The 13,433-nt window shown below is 42.8% G+C and overlaps 1 protein-coding gene across 4 annotated transcripts in view; it reads right to left on the reverse strand.

Annotated features, from left to right (window-relative positions):
• The window catches only part of traf1 (TNF receptor-associated factor 1), a 57,017-nt gene that overhangs the window by 36,878 nt on the left and 6,706 nt on the right, over positions 1–13,433 (reverse strand). For all 4 annotated transcript variants that reach the window (XM_072488553.1, XM_072488555.1, XM_072488552.1 and 1 more), the window contains exons 2-3: positions 1,431–1,667; positions 725–809 (exon numbers count right to left, since the gene is read on the reverse strand). In XM_072488553.1, the coding sequence (XP_072344654.1) occupies positions 725–809; positions 1,431–1,639 (294 nt within the window). In that variant the 5' untranslated portion in view covers positions 1,640–1,667. The remainder of the gene's footprint in view (positions 1–724; positions 810–1,430; positions 1,668–13,433) is intronic.

Genomic DNA, 13,433 nt, shown 5'->3' on the forward strand with positions numbered 1-13,433 from the left:
TCACAAAAGTGTCCTTCATTTCACTGAAATATTCATTGAGGTAGAAGCGCTCATATTACGCCCTTGCATTGTACCAACAAAGAGTACTTAGGCAAAGTAGCTGAGAGCTGTAGATATCGATGGAATTGGGGGTTTGGAAGGAACAGGGGAGAAAATCATTTTTTCTGTCAAAATAATTTTTGGCGGCCAAAATGTCATAGTAACTATTCTTGAACTGTGTAAAATCGATATTCCTGATTTCTTACAGAATTCCCCAGATTATCAGTGCTTTTCCTTTTGAAAATCCATCAGAACCCTGAAGTTTGCTTCCATATGACATCCAAACAGATATTGAACTTTGCGTTAAACTTTACTATAGGGGAACACAACATTCATTGCTAAAATGTTCATCATTCCTCCTGCTTCATATTACTTAGAACCATCCCTCTAGTCAGAAATTTAATCTGACATATCTTTGGGAAAAAAGCTACAAGGAAAAAGGAAGGGTGGAATCCAAATGCTGAAACATTACTAAGGCAGTCCCAAGGCAGTCGCAGAATATAGAAATAAAAACAGAAAGTGCTGGAAACAAAATATAGCATTTTCATCACAGATAATAACATTGCATGCTAATGAATAAATCACAAAATTATTCCATCTAGTTTTACATATTAGATGGCACCTGGCCTCTTCTGAAACTAAGCTTTAATTTTGCTAGATATCTTTCACTATAAAAATCACATACCTTTCCCAAGCCCAAAATGCTATCTTCGTTTATACTCGGAGGTTCGTCTTCCTTACATTTTTGACAGATTGGAGTTTTATTGTACCTGTTCAATAACAGTAAAATATTTTAATATCAATATCTGCATTAGTTGAATTACAATTATATGAACTACATACACATCTCTCAATTTGAAAGATCACAAAAAATTAAGATATTTCTCTTCATCAAACTGGGTTAATTGAACTACTATTCAACTTTAAGTACAAAGCAATATAAGCAACTCCAAAAAATGAATCCGTTTAAATCTACACACAAATTTAACATCTAGAAATTGCTTAAAATTTGGTAAACAAAAGGCAGCAATTTAACTTTGTAAAATTTGGATTTGTAATGATCTACAAGATAGCGAAAAGGAACTTTTTAAAAATTAGAACAAAGATAAAAAGGCATTGCCCTCGAAGCATTTTGAAACGTCCAGCTAACTTTTATTCCTCTTCCCTTTGTCAACTTATAATATACCACAATTACCCACATTCTCAATAGCGACAAAGTAATAGCTTTGCCATCCAAAATGGTACTTTTTTAAAGAAAACAGTAATCCAAGAGAGCAAAACAAATACTTGTTTTCTTTTTAAATGTATGGCTGTATTTACTCAGCATGATTATTTTTAGCTGAATACAAGATTTATTTTAAAAGGCTACAATCAATGTAGGAATGTCTTACTTGACAATCCACTCAACACATGCCCAGCAGTACCGATGTCCACACAATGTTTGGTATGCTTTCTTCAAGATGTTTTTACAAAAGCTGCACAGGTACTTCTGCTCCGGTACATCATCACAAATATTTTGTGGAAAGCCAGAAGGTAATTCATTTTCATCGGGTGAAGAAGGCGGACCATTGTGTACGAATCCGTTGAGCTCTTGTGCCATTTAAAACTGCTTGTATATCCAGGGTTTTCTGTCAAAAATGTATCAAAGTTTCTTTAGTGCAGATGTACAGAGTCACAGATGAGAACAAGTCAAGCTGGGAAAATAAAAGGTTTTCACTCAGCAGTAAACTTTATAGTTCAGCTGTGGATTTTAAAAAAAATCCGAGATGACAAATCTGGAAATTCTTAATGATTCTGCAGAGTCAGAATACACCTACACTAACCAAATTGACAGAGTTACCAGTAAATGTTATTTGGTTTGTCAGAAAGTAAAGATATCTCTATTTTAACTTAATCACGAAGAATAAGAAAATGAATGTGCAATCAATCAATGGACTCTGGACTGGATCAACGGAACACCCAACTGAGCAAATTTGCATCCTTAACATGACACTGCTGGAGTTGAAGTTCTTGTTCAATGAAATAATGGCTGGGATTCCTACCGGCAGCGCACTCCGCCTGTGGGTTTCCCGATGGGGTGGGGTGGCTTCAATTGGAAAACCCCATTGACAAGTGGTGGGAAGAGAGAATTCCAGCAAATGGAATGTCGAGAAACATGTGGCTGGAAAATTGGAGAATCTCGTCTAATATTTCTATTACTTACAAACACATTTACATCAACCTTTCTTTTAATTTCAATAGATAAACTGGAAAGGTGAGGATTGTTCAGCATTCACACAGTGTTGTCACCAGTGTAGTGTAATGGTGAGCAAGTTACATTTTCATTTGGGCTGTAAGAAACACCCATTTACAGATTTTGTCCATCCAAACATGGAGGAACATATTTTGAGCTTTACAATATGCTTCTTTGTCAGATTAGGTTCTGGTTTATAAATTTATTCATGGGCACTTTTACTTTTGTAGCTTTCTCAAGCTTGTGTCCTCCAACCCATGGACAGCTCTTTTTTGCTCCATCCCACTATTATTGACAGAGCTCTACAGTTTGGAGGTCTCACTACCAAATCATTCACCTTGCGTTTTCTCTCCATGGTTGCCTTACTTTTTCATCCATGCTTTTGATCCTAATTCTACCACTGCTTGGTATCAGTTTCTCCTCGGTTGTTTGCTCTATAAAATGGACAAGTTGAGGCCATCAGCAGATGGGCACAGTTGTTCATGAAAGGCCTCATCTCCCTGTCAGCTGGTTTAGCACACTAGGCTAAATCGCTGGCTTTTAAAGCAGACCAAGGCAGGCCAGCAGCACGGTTCGATTCCCGTACCAGCCTCCCCGGACAGGTGCCAGAATGTGGCGACTAGGGGCTTTTCACAGTAACTTCATTGAAGCCTTCTCGTGACAATAAGCGATTTTCATTTTTCATTTCCAAGAATGATAAGTAAATGGGAATTCAATTTTCTCCAACATATTAGACATTCTGGAATACAGCATAAACTCTCCAACGAATGAGAAACAAAAAATAATTTTGAAAATGCTACATTTTTTTTTTTTTTACACACAGGAGCAGCACAGGCTGCCACTCTCCAGTCTGTTTTCTATGAAATTGCTCCACAATTTACTCAACATTTCACGAATATAAATTGATAAAGCAAGTACAACTAATTTTTTCTAACTTAATATTAACTGAAAATATCGTATCCCAAAGATCATATCGAACTAATAAGAATAATATACTTTATTAGTGTCACAGGCAGGCTCACTGCAATGAAGTTACTGTGAAAATCCTTGAGTCGCCACACTCCGGCCCCTGTCCGGGTATACGGAGGGAGAATTCAGAATGTCCAAATCACCTAACAAGCTCATCTTTTGGGACTTGTGGGAGGAAACCGGAGCACCCGGAGGAAACCCACACAGACACGGGGAGAATGCTCAGACTCCGCACAGACAGTGACCCAAGCCGGGAATCTAACCCGGGTCCCTGGCGCTGTGAAGCAACAGTGCTAACCACTGTGCTACTGTGCCACCCAGATTGCGTATTTAAGCACAAAGGTATAAACGTATTTACTAAAATATAAACACAATTATGGGCTAAATTTAATGCAGCTTGTGGAAGTGGGAAACATGGCGGCTAGGCCAACTTAATTACAGAAGAGGCTCCGTGTCTGCCTCGCGCTGCAGCAAAATCGCACTGATTAAGTTGGAGTGCAGAAGGGGCTGATGCGGGTTTCCTGGCCATTGGTGGCGGAACATAGAAACAAATAAAGTAGGAGCCGGAGTAGGCCATTCAACCCTTCAAGCTTGCTCCGCCATTCATTATGATCATGGCTGATCACCCAACTCAGTAACCTGTTCCTGCTTTCCCCCCCATATCCTTTGATTCCTTTAGCCCCAAGTGCTATATCTAAATCCTTCCTGAAAACATGCAATATTTTGGCCTCAAACTGCTTTCTGTGGTAGTGGATTCCACAGGCCCACCATTCTGAGTGAAGAAATTTCTCCTCATTTCAGTGCTACATGGTTTACTTCCTACCGTTAGACTGTGACTGCTATTTCTGGAGTCTCCTGCCATCAGGAACAAACTTCCTGCATCTACCCTCTTAGAATTTTATAGATTTCTTTGAGATCCTTCCTTATTATTCTGAAATCCAGCGAATATAATCCTAACCAATTCAATCGCTCCTCATATGTCAGTCCCACCATTCCAGGAATCAGTCTGCTAAACATTCAATGTACTCCCTCTATAGCAAGAACACCCTTCCCCAGAAATGGAGACCAAAACTGCACACAATATTCCATGTGTGGTCTCACCAAGGCCCTGTTTCATTGCAGCAAGACAATTCTGATCCTGTACTCAAATCCTCTCGCTACGAACATACCATTTGCAACCTCCTCACAGCTCACTCTCCCACCTAGCTTTATGCCATCTGCAAATTTGGAAATATCACAATTAGTTCCTTCACCTAAATCATTCATATATATTGTGAATACCTGGGGTTCTAGCAATGATCCCTGCATTACCCCACTAGTTACTGCCTGCATTTGGAAAAGGATCCATTCATTCCTACCCTTTGTTTCCAGTCTGCCCAGTTTTCTATCCATCTCAATAGACTACCCTCAATCCCAAGTGCCTTACTTTTACACACTAATCTCGGATGTGGGACTTTGTCGAAAGCCTTCTGAAAATCCAAATAAACCACATCCACTGGCACCCCCTTGTCAACTATACTAGTTACATCCTCGAAGAATTCCAGTAGATTTGTCAATCACCTTTCATAAATCCATGCCAACTCTATACAATCCTGCCACTGTTTTCCAAGTGCTCTGCTATAAAATCTTTTATAATGGACTGTAGTATTTTCCCCACTATCGAAGTCAGTCTGCCTGGTCTATAATTCCGTTAGCTCTTTAGCTCCCTTTTTAAATAGTGGGGTTACATTAGCTACCTTCCAATCTGTAGAAACTGTTCCAGAGTCTATAGAATCTTGGAAGGTGACCACCAATACATCCACTATTGCTAGGGCCACTTTCCTAAGTACTCTGGGATGTTCAGATTGTATCAATCCCAGTTGATGTTATAATTGGATGACACGATTCCAGAATGAAACCCTGGCTCAAAAGGCGGTAACTTTTTCAATGTGAAGCATGGAGGAACAGAGTCAGCGGACTGCTAATTAGTTTTAACAACAAAACAAAATATTTATAAAACATGAAAAGTTGGATTCTTATACAATACATCTTTACTCCCACCCCCTTAGCTTGAAATTAACATGGATTAAAAATTTAATTTAAGCTACAATGGTCTCATTAACACAAAAAGCCCCTTTTAAAACACATAAGACGTCGGTGGTAAAATACACACCCAGCTCTGCACCCAAGTTAGTTTCTGCGGTTTTCTCCTCAGAATCTCCAGAGATGATTGTCACATGAGAGTTTCCAAACTCCACTCCCAAAAACACGTTTTAAAATCTTCTTTCATACTCTCATAATGCTTTCCCTTGGTGGTTTGCATTCCAAAATCCAGTCCAGGTATTACAAATTACACTTTCAAACAAAGCTTCCGCTCCACTTTTAATAGTAACTCCAGTCCAGAATTTATGATTTCTTGGTTGTGACGCTGTGCAAACTGCTCACAAGTGCTTTAAATCTCAACAGTCAGATTGTATTAAAATTACATCCACCTCGAAAATAGGGTGGCACAGTAGCACAGTGGATAGCACTATTATTTCAGTAAGCTCAGGGAAGGTGGTAAAAGAGGGGGAGGGGTGGCATTATTAGTCAAGGACAGTATTACGGTGGCAGAAAGGAAGTTTGATGAGGACTCGTCTACTGAGGTAGTATGGGCTGAGGTTAGAAACAGGAGAGGAGAGGTCACCCAGTTAGGGGTTTTCTATAGGCCTCTGAAAAGTTCCAGAGATGTAGAGGAAAGGATTGCAAAGATGATTCTGGATAGGAGCAAAAGCAACAGGGTAGTTGTTATGGGAGACTTTAACTTTCCAAATATTGACTGGAAACGCTATAGTTTGAGTACTTTAGATGGATCTGTTTCTGTCCAATGTGTGCAGGAGGGTTTCCTGACACAGTATGTAGATAGGCCAACGAGAGGCGAGGCCATATTGGATTTGGTACTGGGTAATGAACCAGGACAGGTGTTAGATTTGGAGGTAGGTGAGCACTTTGGTGATAGTGACCACAATTCGATTAAATTTACTTTAGTGATGGAAAGGGATAGGTATATACCGCAGGGCAAGAGTTATATCTGGGGGAAAGGCAATTATGATGCGATGAGGCAAGACTTAGGATGCATCGGATGGAGAGGAAAACTGCAGGGGATGGGCACAACGGAAATGTGGAGCTTGTTCAAGGAACAGCTACTGCGTGTCCTTGATAAGTATGTACCTGTCAGGCAGGGAGGAAGTGGACGAGCAAGGGAACCGTGGTTTACTAAAGCAGTCAAAACACTTGTCAAGAGGAAGAAGGAGGCTTATGTAAAGATGAGACATGATGGTTCAGTTAGGGTGTTCGAGAGTTACAAGTTAGCTAGGAAGGACCTAAAGAGAGAGCTAAGAAGAGCCAGGAGGGGACATGAGAAGTCTTTGGCAGGTAGGATCAAGGATAACCCTAAAGCTTTCTCTAGATATGTCAGGAATAAACGAATGACTAGGGTAAGAGTAGGGCCAGTCAAGGAAAGTAGTGGGAAGTTGTGCTTGGAGTCCGAGGGGATAGGAGAGGTGCTAAATGAATATTTTTCATCAGTATTCACACAGGAAAAAGACAACGTTGTCGAGGAGAATACTGAGATTCAGGCTACTAGACTAGAAGGGCTTGAGGTTCATAAGGAGGAGGTGTTAGTAATTCTGGAAAGTGTGAAAATAGATAAGCCCCCTGGGCCAGATGGGATTTATCCTAGGATTCTCTGGGAAGCTAGGGAGGAGATTGCTGAGCCTTTGGCTTTGATCTTTAAGTCATCTTTGTCTACAGAATAGTGCCAGAAGACTGGAGGATAGCAAATGTTGTCCCCTTGTTCAAGAAGGGGAGTAGAGACAACCCCGGTAACTATAGACCAGTGAGCCTTACTTCTGTTGTGGGCAAAATCTTGGAAAAGTTTATAAGAGATAGGATGTATAATCATCTGGAAAGGAATAATTTGATTAGAAATAGTCAACATGGTTTTGTGAAGGGTAGGTCGTGCCTCACAAACCTTATTGAGTTCTTTGAGAAGGTGACCAAACAGGTGGATGAGGGTAAAGCAGTTGATGTGGTGTATATGGATTTCAGTAAAGCGTTTGATAAGGTTCCCCACGGTAGGCTACTGAAGAAAATACGGAGGCTTGGGATTCAGGGTGATTTAGCAGTTTGGATCAGAAATTGGCTAGCTGGAAGAAGACAAAGGGTGGTGGTTGATGGGAAATGTTCAGACTGGAGTCCAGTTACTAGTGGTGTACCACAAGGATCTGTTTTGGGGCCACTGCTGTTTGTCATTTTTATAAATGACCTGGAGGATGTAGAAGGATGGGTGAGTAAATTTGCAGATAACACTAAAGTCGGTGGAGTTGTGGACAGTGCGGAAGGATGTTACAAGTTACAGAGGGACATAGATAAGCTGCAGCGCTGGGCTGAGAGGTGGCAAATGGAGTTTAATGCAGAAAAGTGTGAGGTGATTCATTTTGGAAGGAATAACACGAAGACAGAGTACTGGGCGAATGGTAAGATTCTTGGCAGTGTGGATGAGCAGAGATATCTCGGTGTCCATGTACATAGATCCCTGAAAGTTGCCACCCAGGTTGAGAGGGTTGTTAAGAAGGCGTACGGTGTGTTAGCTTTTATTGGTAGAGGGATTGAGTTTCGGAGCGATGAGGTCATGTTGCAGCTGTACAAAACTCTGGTGCGGCCGCATTTGGAGTATTGCGTGCAATTCTGGTCGCCGCATTATAGGAAGGGTGTGGAAGCATTGGAAAGGGTGCAGAGGAGATTTACCAGAATGTTGCCTGGTATGGAGGGAAGATCTTATGAGGAAAGGCTGAGGGACTTGAGGCTGTTTTTGTTAGAGAGAAGAGGTTAAGAGGTGACTTATTAAGGCATACAAGATGATCAGAGGATTGGATAGGGTGGACAGTGAGAGCCTTTTTCCTCGGATGGTGATGTCCAGCACGAGGGGACATAGCTTTAAATTGAGGGGAGGTAGATATAGGACAGATGTCAGAGGTAGGTTCTTTACTCAGAGAGTAGTAAGGGCGTGGAATGCCCTGCCTGCAACAGTAGTGGACTCGCCAACACTAAGGGCATTCAAATGGTCATTGGATAGACATATGGATGATAAGGTAATAGTGTAGATGGGCTTTAGAGTGGTTTCACAGGTCGGCGCAACATCGAGGGCCGAAGGGCCTGTACTGCACTGTAATGTTCTATTGCTTCACAGCTCCAGGATCCCAGGTTAGATTCCCGGCTTGGGTCACCATCTGTGCAGAGTCTGCATGTTCTCCCAGTGTCTGCATGGGTTTCCTTCGGGTGCTCTGGTTTCCTACCACAGTCCAAAGGTGTGCAGGTTAGGTGGATTGGCCATGCTAAATTGCCCTTAGTGTCCAAAAAGGTTACATGAGTTACTGGGATAGGGTGGAGGTGTGGGCTTAAGTAGGGAGCTTTTTCTAAGGGTCGGCGCAGACTTGATAGGCCGAATAGCTTCCTTCTGCACTGTAAATTCTATGATCTATGTCTGCTGTCCCATTTTATAATCTAGTTACTGCAATTGTCTCTTAACTCAGAACACTTTGTTTACTGTTCCTCGAATTCTTCTGAACAATACCTTGGTCTCTGTTCTCTTAACTCCAATCGTCTTAAACACTCTTTCAACTCTCTGGTTATTTGGACTGTAACTCTAACTTTAGGAAACCTGTTTCTATGCAGCTCCCGTCCTATCCAGTCTTTCTGCTGGCAGAGGTTTTAAAAAAATATTCATTTTTTTTCCAATTAAGAGGTAATTTAGCATGGCCAATCCACCTACCCTGCACATCTTTGGGTTGTGGGGGCGAAACCCATGCAAACACGGGGAGAATGTGCAAACACCACACAGACAGTGACCAAGGGCCAGGAATGAACCTGGGATCTTGGCACCTTGAGGCACCCCCCCCCCCCCCCAAACACACACACACTTCTGGTAGAGTTGAGAAATGTTCAGTCCCCAACCTTCTGTCTCAAATGCTCTGGCTTGCAGTTAAAACTAACCAAGGAAGATGGCCTCCATCCCCGCTACTACTATTTATTCTTCACGCATAGCTATCTCTAAGTACAGTAGAAACTTAACCAACCCCCACACATACAAACACCTTTGTCCACAAGTATGAATCTTTCCTCCCAGTATGAATCTAACTATAGGTTTTACCCTTCCAGGCACAGAACCATTAAATTAAACCCACTTAAAACTACCTTTCTTTTCCTAACAACATTTTAGGCCCTGGGTATTTATTGGCCTTCAATCCCATCAATTTTCCCAACATTATTTCCTAACTAATACTGATTTCCTTCAGTTCCTCCCTCTCACTAAACCTGGCATTCCCCAACATTTCTGGTACACTATTTGTGTCCTACTTTGTGAAGACAGAACCATAATATTCATTTAGCTAGTCAGCCATTTCTTTGTTCCCCATCATGAATTCCCCTGTTTCCGACTATATTTGTCTTTACCAATCTTTTTATCTTCACATACCTAAGAGGCATTTACAGTCAGTTTTTAGGTTCACCACAAGTTTAATCTCATACTCTATTTTCCCCTTCTTAATCAATCCCTTGTCCTCCTTTTGTGGAATACTAAACTGCTCCCAATCCTCAGGTCTGCTGCTTTTTTCTGGCCAATTTGTATGCCTCTTCCTTGGATTAAATATCATCTCTAATTTCCCTTGTAAATCATGGTTTGGTCATGTTTCTCGTTTTATTTTTGCGCCAGGCAGGAATGAACAATTGTTGCAGTTTACCTATGTACTCTTTGGGGGGGACTTTGGGGGGCATGGTAGCACAAGTGACTAGCACTGTGGCTTCACAGTGCCAGGGTCTCGGGTTCAAGGATTCTTCCTCAAGATGGAGAGTGGCATAGTTGATTCTGAAACTTGGGTCCTGAATCTAAATAATGTGACAGCTGGGTCACTGTCTGTGCGGAGTCTGCATATTCTCCCTGTGACTCCGTGGGTTTCCTCCAGGTGCTCCGGTTTCCTCCCACAGTCCAAAGATGTGCAGGTTAGGTGGATTGGCCATGATAAATTGCCCTTAGTGTCCAAAATGATTAGGAGGGGTTACTGGGTTACGGGGATATGGTGGAGGTGAGGGCTTAAGTGGGTAGGTGCAGACTCGATGTGCTGAATGGCCTCCTTCTGCACTGTATGTTCTATGTTCTTTGAATGTTTGCCATTGCCTATCCACTGTCATCCCTTTTAAGTAACATTCCCTAATCCATCTGGTCCAACTCACGCCTCGTTTCATTGTAGTTTCCTTTATTTAGATTCAGGACCCAAGTTTCAGAATCAACTACGCCACTCTCCATCTTGAGGAAGAATTCTATCGTATTGTGGTTGCTCATCCCCAAGGGGCCTCGCATAACTAGGTTGCCAATGATTCCATTGTCATTACACAATACCCAGTCTAGGATGGCCTGTTCTCTAGTTGGTTCCTCAACATATTGGTCCAGAAAACCATACCATATACACTCCAGGATTCCTCCTCTACGGTATTGTTACTAATTTTATCTGCCCAATCTATATGCAGATTAAAGTTACCCATAATTACAGATGTTCCTTTATCGGATGAGTCTCTAATTTCCTGTTTAATGCCATGTCCAATATCACCACGACAGTTTGGGAGTCCATATACAACCTTTGTTTCTGCCCGTTGGTGTTTCTCACCCCTACTCATACAGATTCCACATGGTCAGAGCCAGTATCCTTCTTCACGATTGTGATAACTTCCTCTTTAACCAGCAATGCAACCCCACTGCCTTTTCCTTTTTGTCTGTCCTTCCTAAATACTGAATATCCTTAGATGTTCAATTCCCATCCCTGGTCACCCTGCAGCCATGTCTCCGTAATTTTGACTATATCATATCCAATTAATGCATCCACTTTATTGCAAATGCTCCACATATTAAGGCACAGAGCCTGAAGGCTTGTCTTTTTAACATTCTTTGCCCCGTTCCCATTATGTTTCACTGCGGCCCTGTTTGATTCTGGCCCATGATTTCTCTGCCTATCACTTTTCTTATTCCCTTTTCTGTAGTTTGTCCTTGTCCATGTTCCCCCTTCCTCTTACTCCTTGCATAGGTTCCCACTGTCCTGCCATTTTAGTTCAACCCTTCCCAACCATTCTAACAAATACTTTCCCAAGGACATTAGTCCCGGTCCTGCCCACGTGCACCCCATCCAGTTTGTACTGGTCCCACCTCCCCTAGAACTGGCTCCCAAATTTCCAGGAATCAGAAACCCACACCCCCTTGCACCATCTCTTCAGCCACATATTATGACCATAAGACATAGGAGCAAAATTAGGCCACTCGGCCCACCATCGAGTCTGCTCCGCCATTCAATCATGGCTGATATTTTTCTCATCCCATTCTCCTGCCTTCTCCCCATAAACCCTGAACCCCTTATTAAACAAGAACCTATCTATCTCTGTCTTAAAGACACTCAGTGATTTGGCCTCCACAGCCTTCTGTGGCAAAGAGTTCCACAGATTCATCACCCTCTGACTGAAGAAATTCCTCATCTCAGTTTTAAAGGATCATCCCTTTAGTCTGAGATTGTGTCCTCTGGTTCTAATCTTTCCTACAAGTGGAAACATCCTCTCCATGTTCACTCTATCCAGGCCTCGCAGTATCCTGTAAGTTTCAATAAGATCACCCCCTCATCCTTCTAAATTCAAACGAGTACAGACCCAGAGTCCTCAACCGTTGCTCATATGACAAACTCTTCATTCCAGGGGTCATTCTTGTGAACCTCCTCTGGACCTTTTCCAAGGCCAGCACATCCTTCCTTAGATTAATCTGGTATATCCTATTTCTGCTCTGACTAGCATGTGGCACTGATAATAATCCTGAGATCACTACCTTTGAGGTCCTACTTCTCCACTTACTTCCTAACTCCCTATATTCTACTTTTAGGACTGCATTACTTTTTTTTTAACCTATGTCATATGTACCAAGACCACTGGCTGTTCCCCTCCCCCCTCCAGAATGTCCTGCAGCCGCTCTGAGACATCCTTGTCCCTAGCATCAGGGAGACAACATACCATCCTGGAGTCTCATTTCTGGCCACTAAAATACCTATCTATTCCCCTTACAATTGAATCCCCTATAAGTATTGCATTTCCACACTTTTTACTCCTCCCCCGTGCAGCAGAGCCAGCTGTGGTGCAATGAATTTGGCTGTTGCTGCTTTCCCCTGAGAGGCTATTCCCTCCACAACAGTATCCAAAGCTGCATATTTGTTTTGCAGTGCAATGGCCACAGTAGATTATGTATTACCTACCTAGTCCTCTAGCTCTGTTTTTTTCCATTCCCTTTCTGACTGTGAAGTCTTAGCCTGTGATGTGGAGATGCCGGCGTTGGACTGGGGTGAGCACAGTACGAAGTCTTACAACACCAGGTTAAAGTCCAACAGGTTTGTTTCGATGTCGACATCGAAACAAACCTGTTGGACTTTAACCTGGTGTTGTAAGACTTCGTACTGTTCTTAGCCTGTGGTTCAGTTAGGCTCATTAATGAGCCAATTTACACCCATTATTCCTGAGCCCACCGTAATGTAATGGTACCTTAGCTGCATAGCTTTCTTGCACCCTCAGAAGCCACCCCACTGAACATGTTAGGTTTGCCAATGGTTTCCTGAGGGGATCCCTTGTAGCCTCAATGAGCGACCTAGCATTGGGAAGAATGGGTGCTGAAAGCCACTATCTGCCTTTACCACCCACCCCCATTCCGCGACCCCCACCCTACCTTCACTCACCTTTGGTTAAGGATCCTATGATGACCCCAGGCCTCTGGTGGGTGCATTGCCACCAGCTGCCATCACTCCCTCTCATGCCAGTAGACACAGTGCCAGTCTCCGATTTGCCAGATGCTCTCAGTGGGCAGTACTTCTGCAACAATGGACTCCAATTGGAGGGTCGGCCCTAAGGTGGCTGCTAAGTGCACGAAGTGCACCCGATTCTAACGGGCCTCCCCCATGGAACTGACGGTGGTTCCCTGCTGGTTCTCCAACCAGTGAGTGAGATTCCCATCAGCCTGACAGAATCCTAGCGATGTTACTGTTATAGAATCATAGAATTTACAGGGCAGAAGGAGGCCATTCGGCCCATCGGTCTGCACCGGCCCCTGGAAAAGAGCATCCTACTTAAGCCCACACCCCCAACCTAGCCGCGTAGCCCA

The sequence above is a fragment of the Scyliorhinus torazame genome, chromosome 22 (assembly GCF_047496885.1).
Source record: "Scyliorhinus torazame isolate Kashiwa2021f chromosome 22, sScyTor2.1, whole genome shotgun sequence".
Lineage (NCBI taxonomy): Eukaryota > Metazoa > Chordata > Chondrichthyes > Carcharhiniformes > Scyliorhinidae > Scyliorhinus > Scyliorhinus torazame.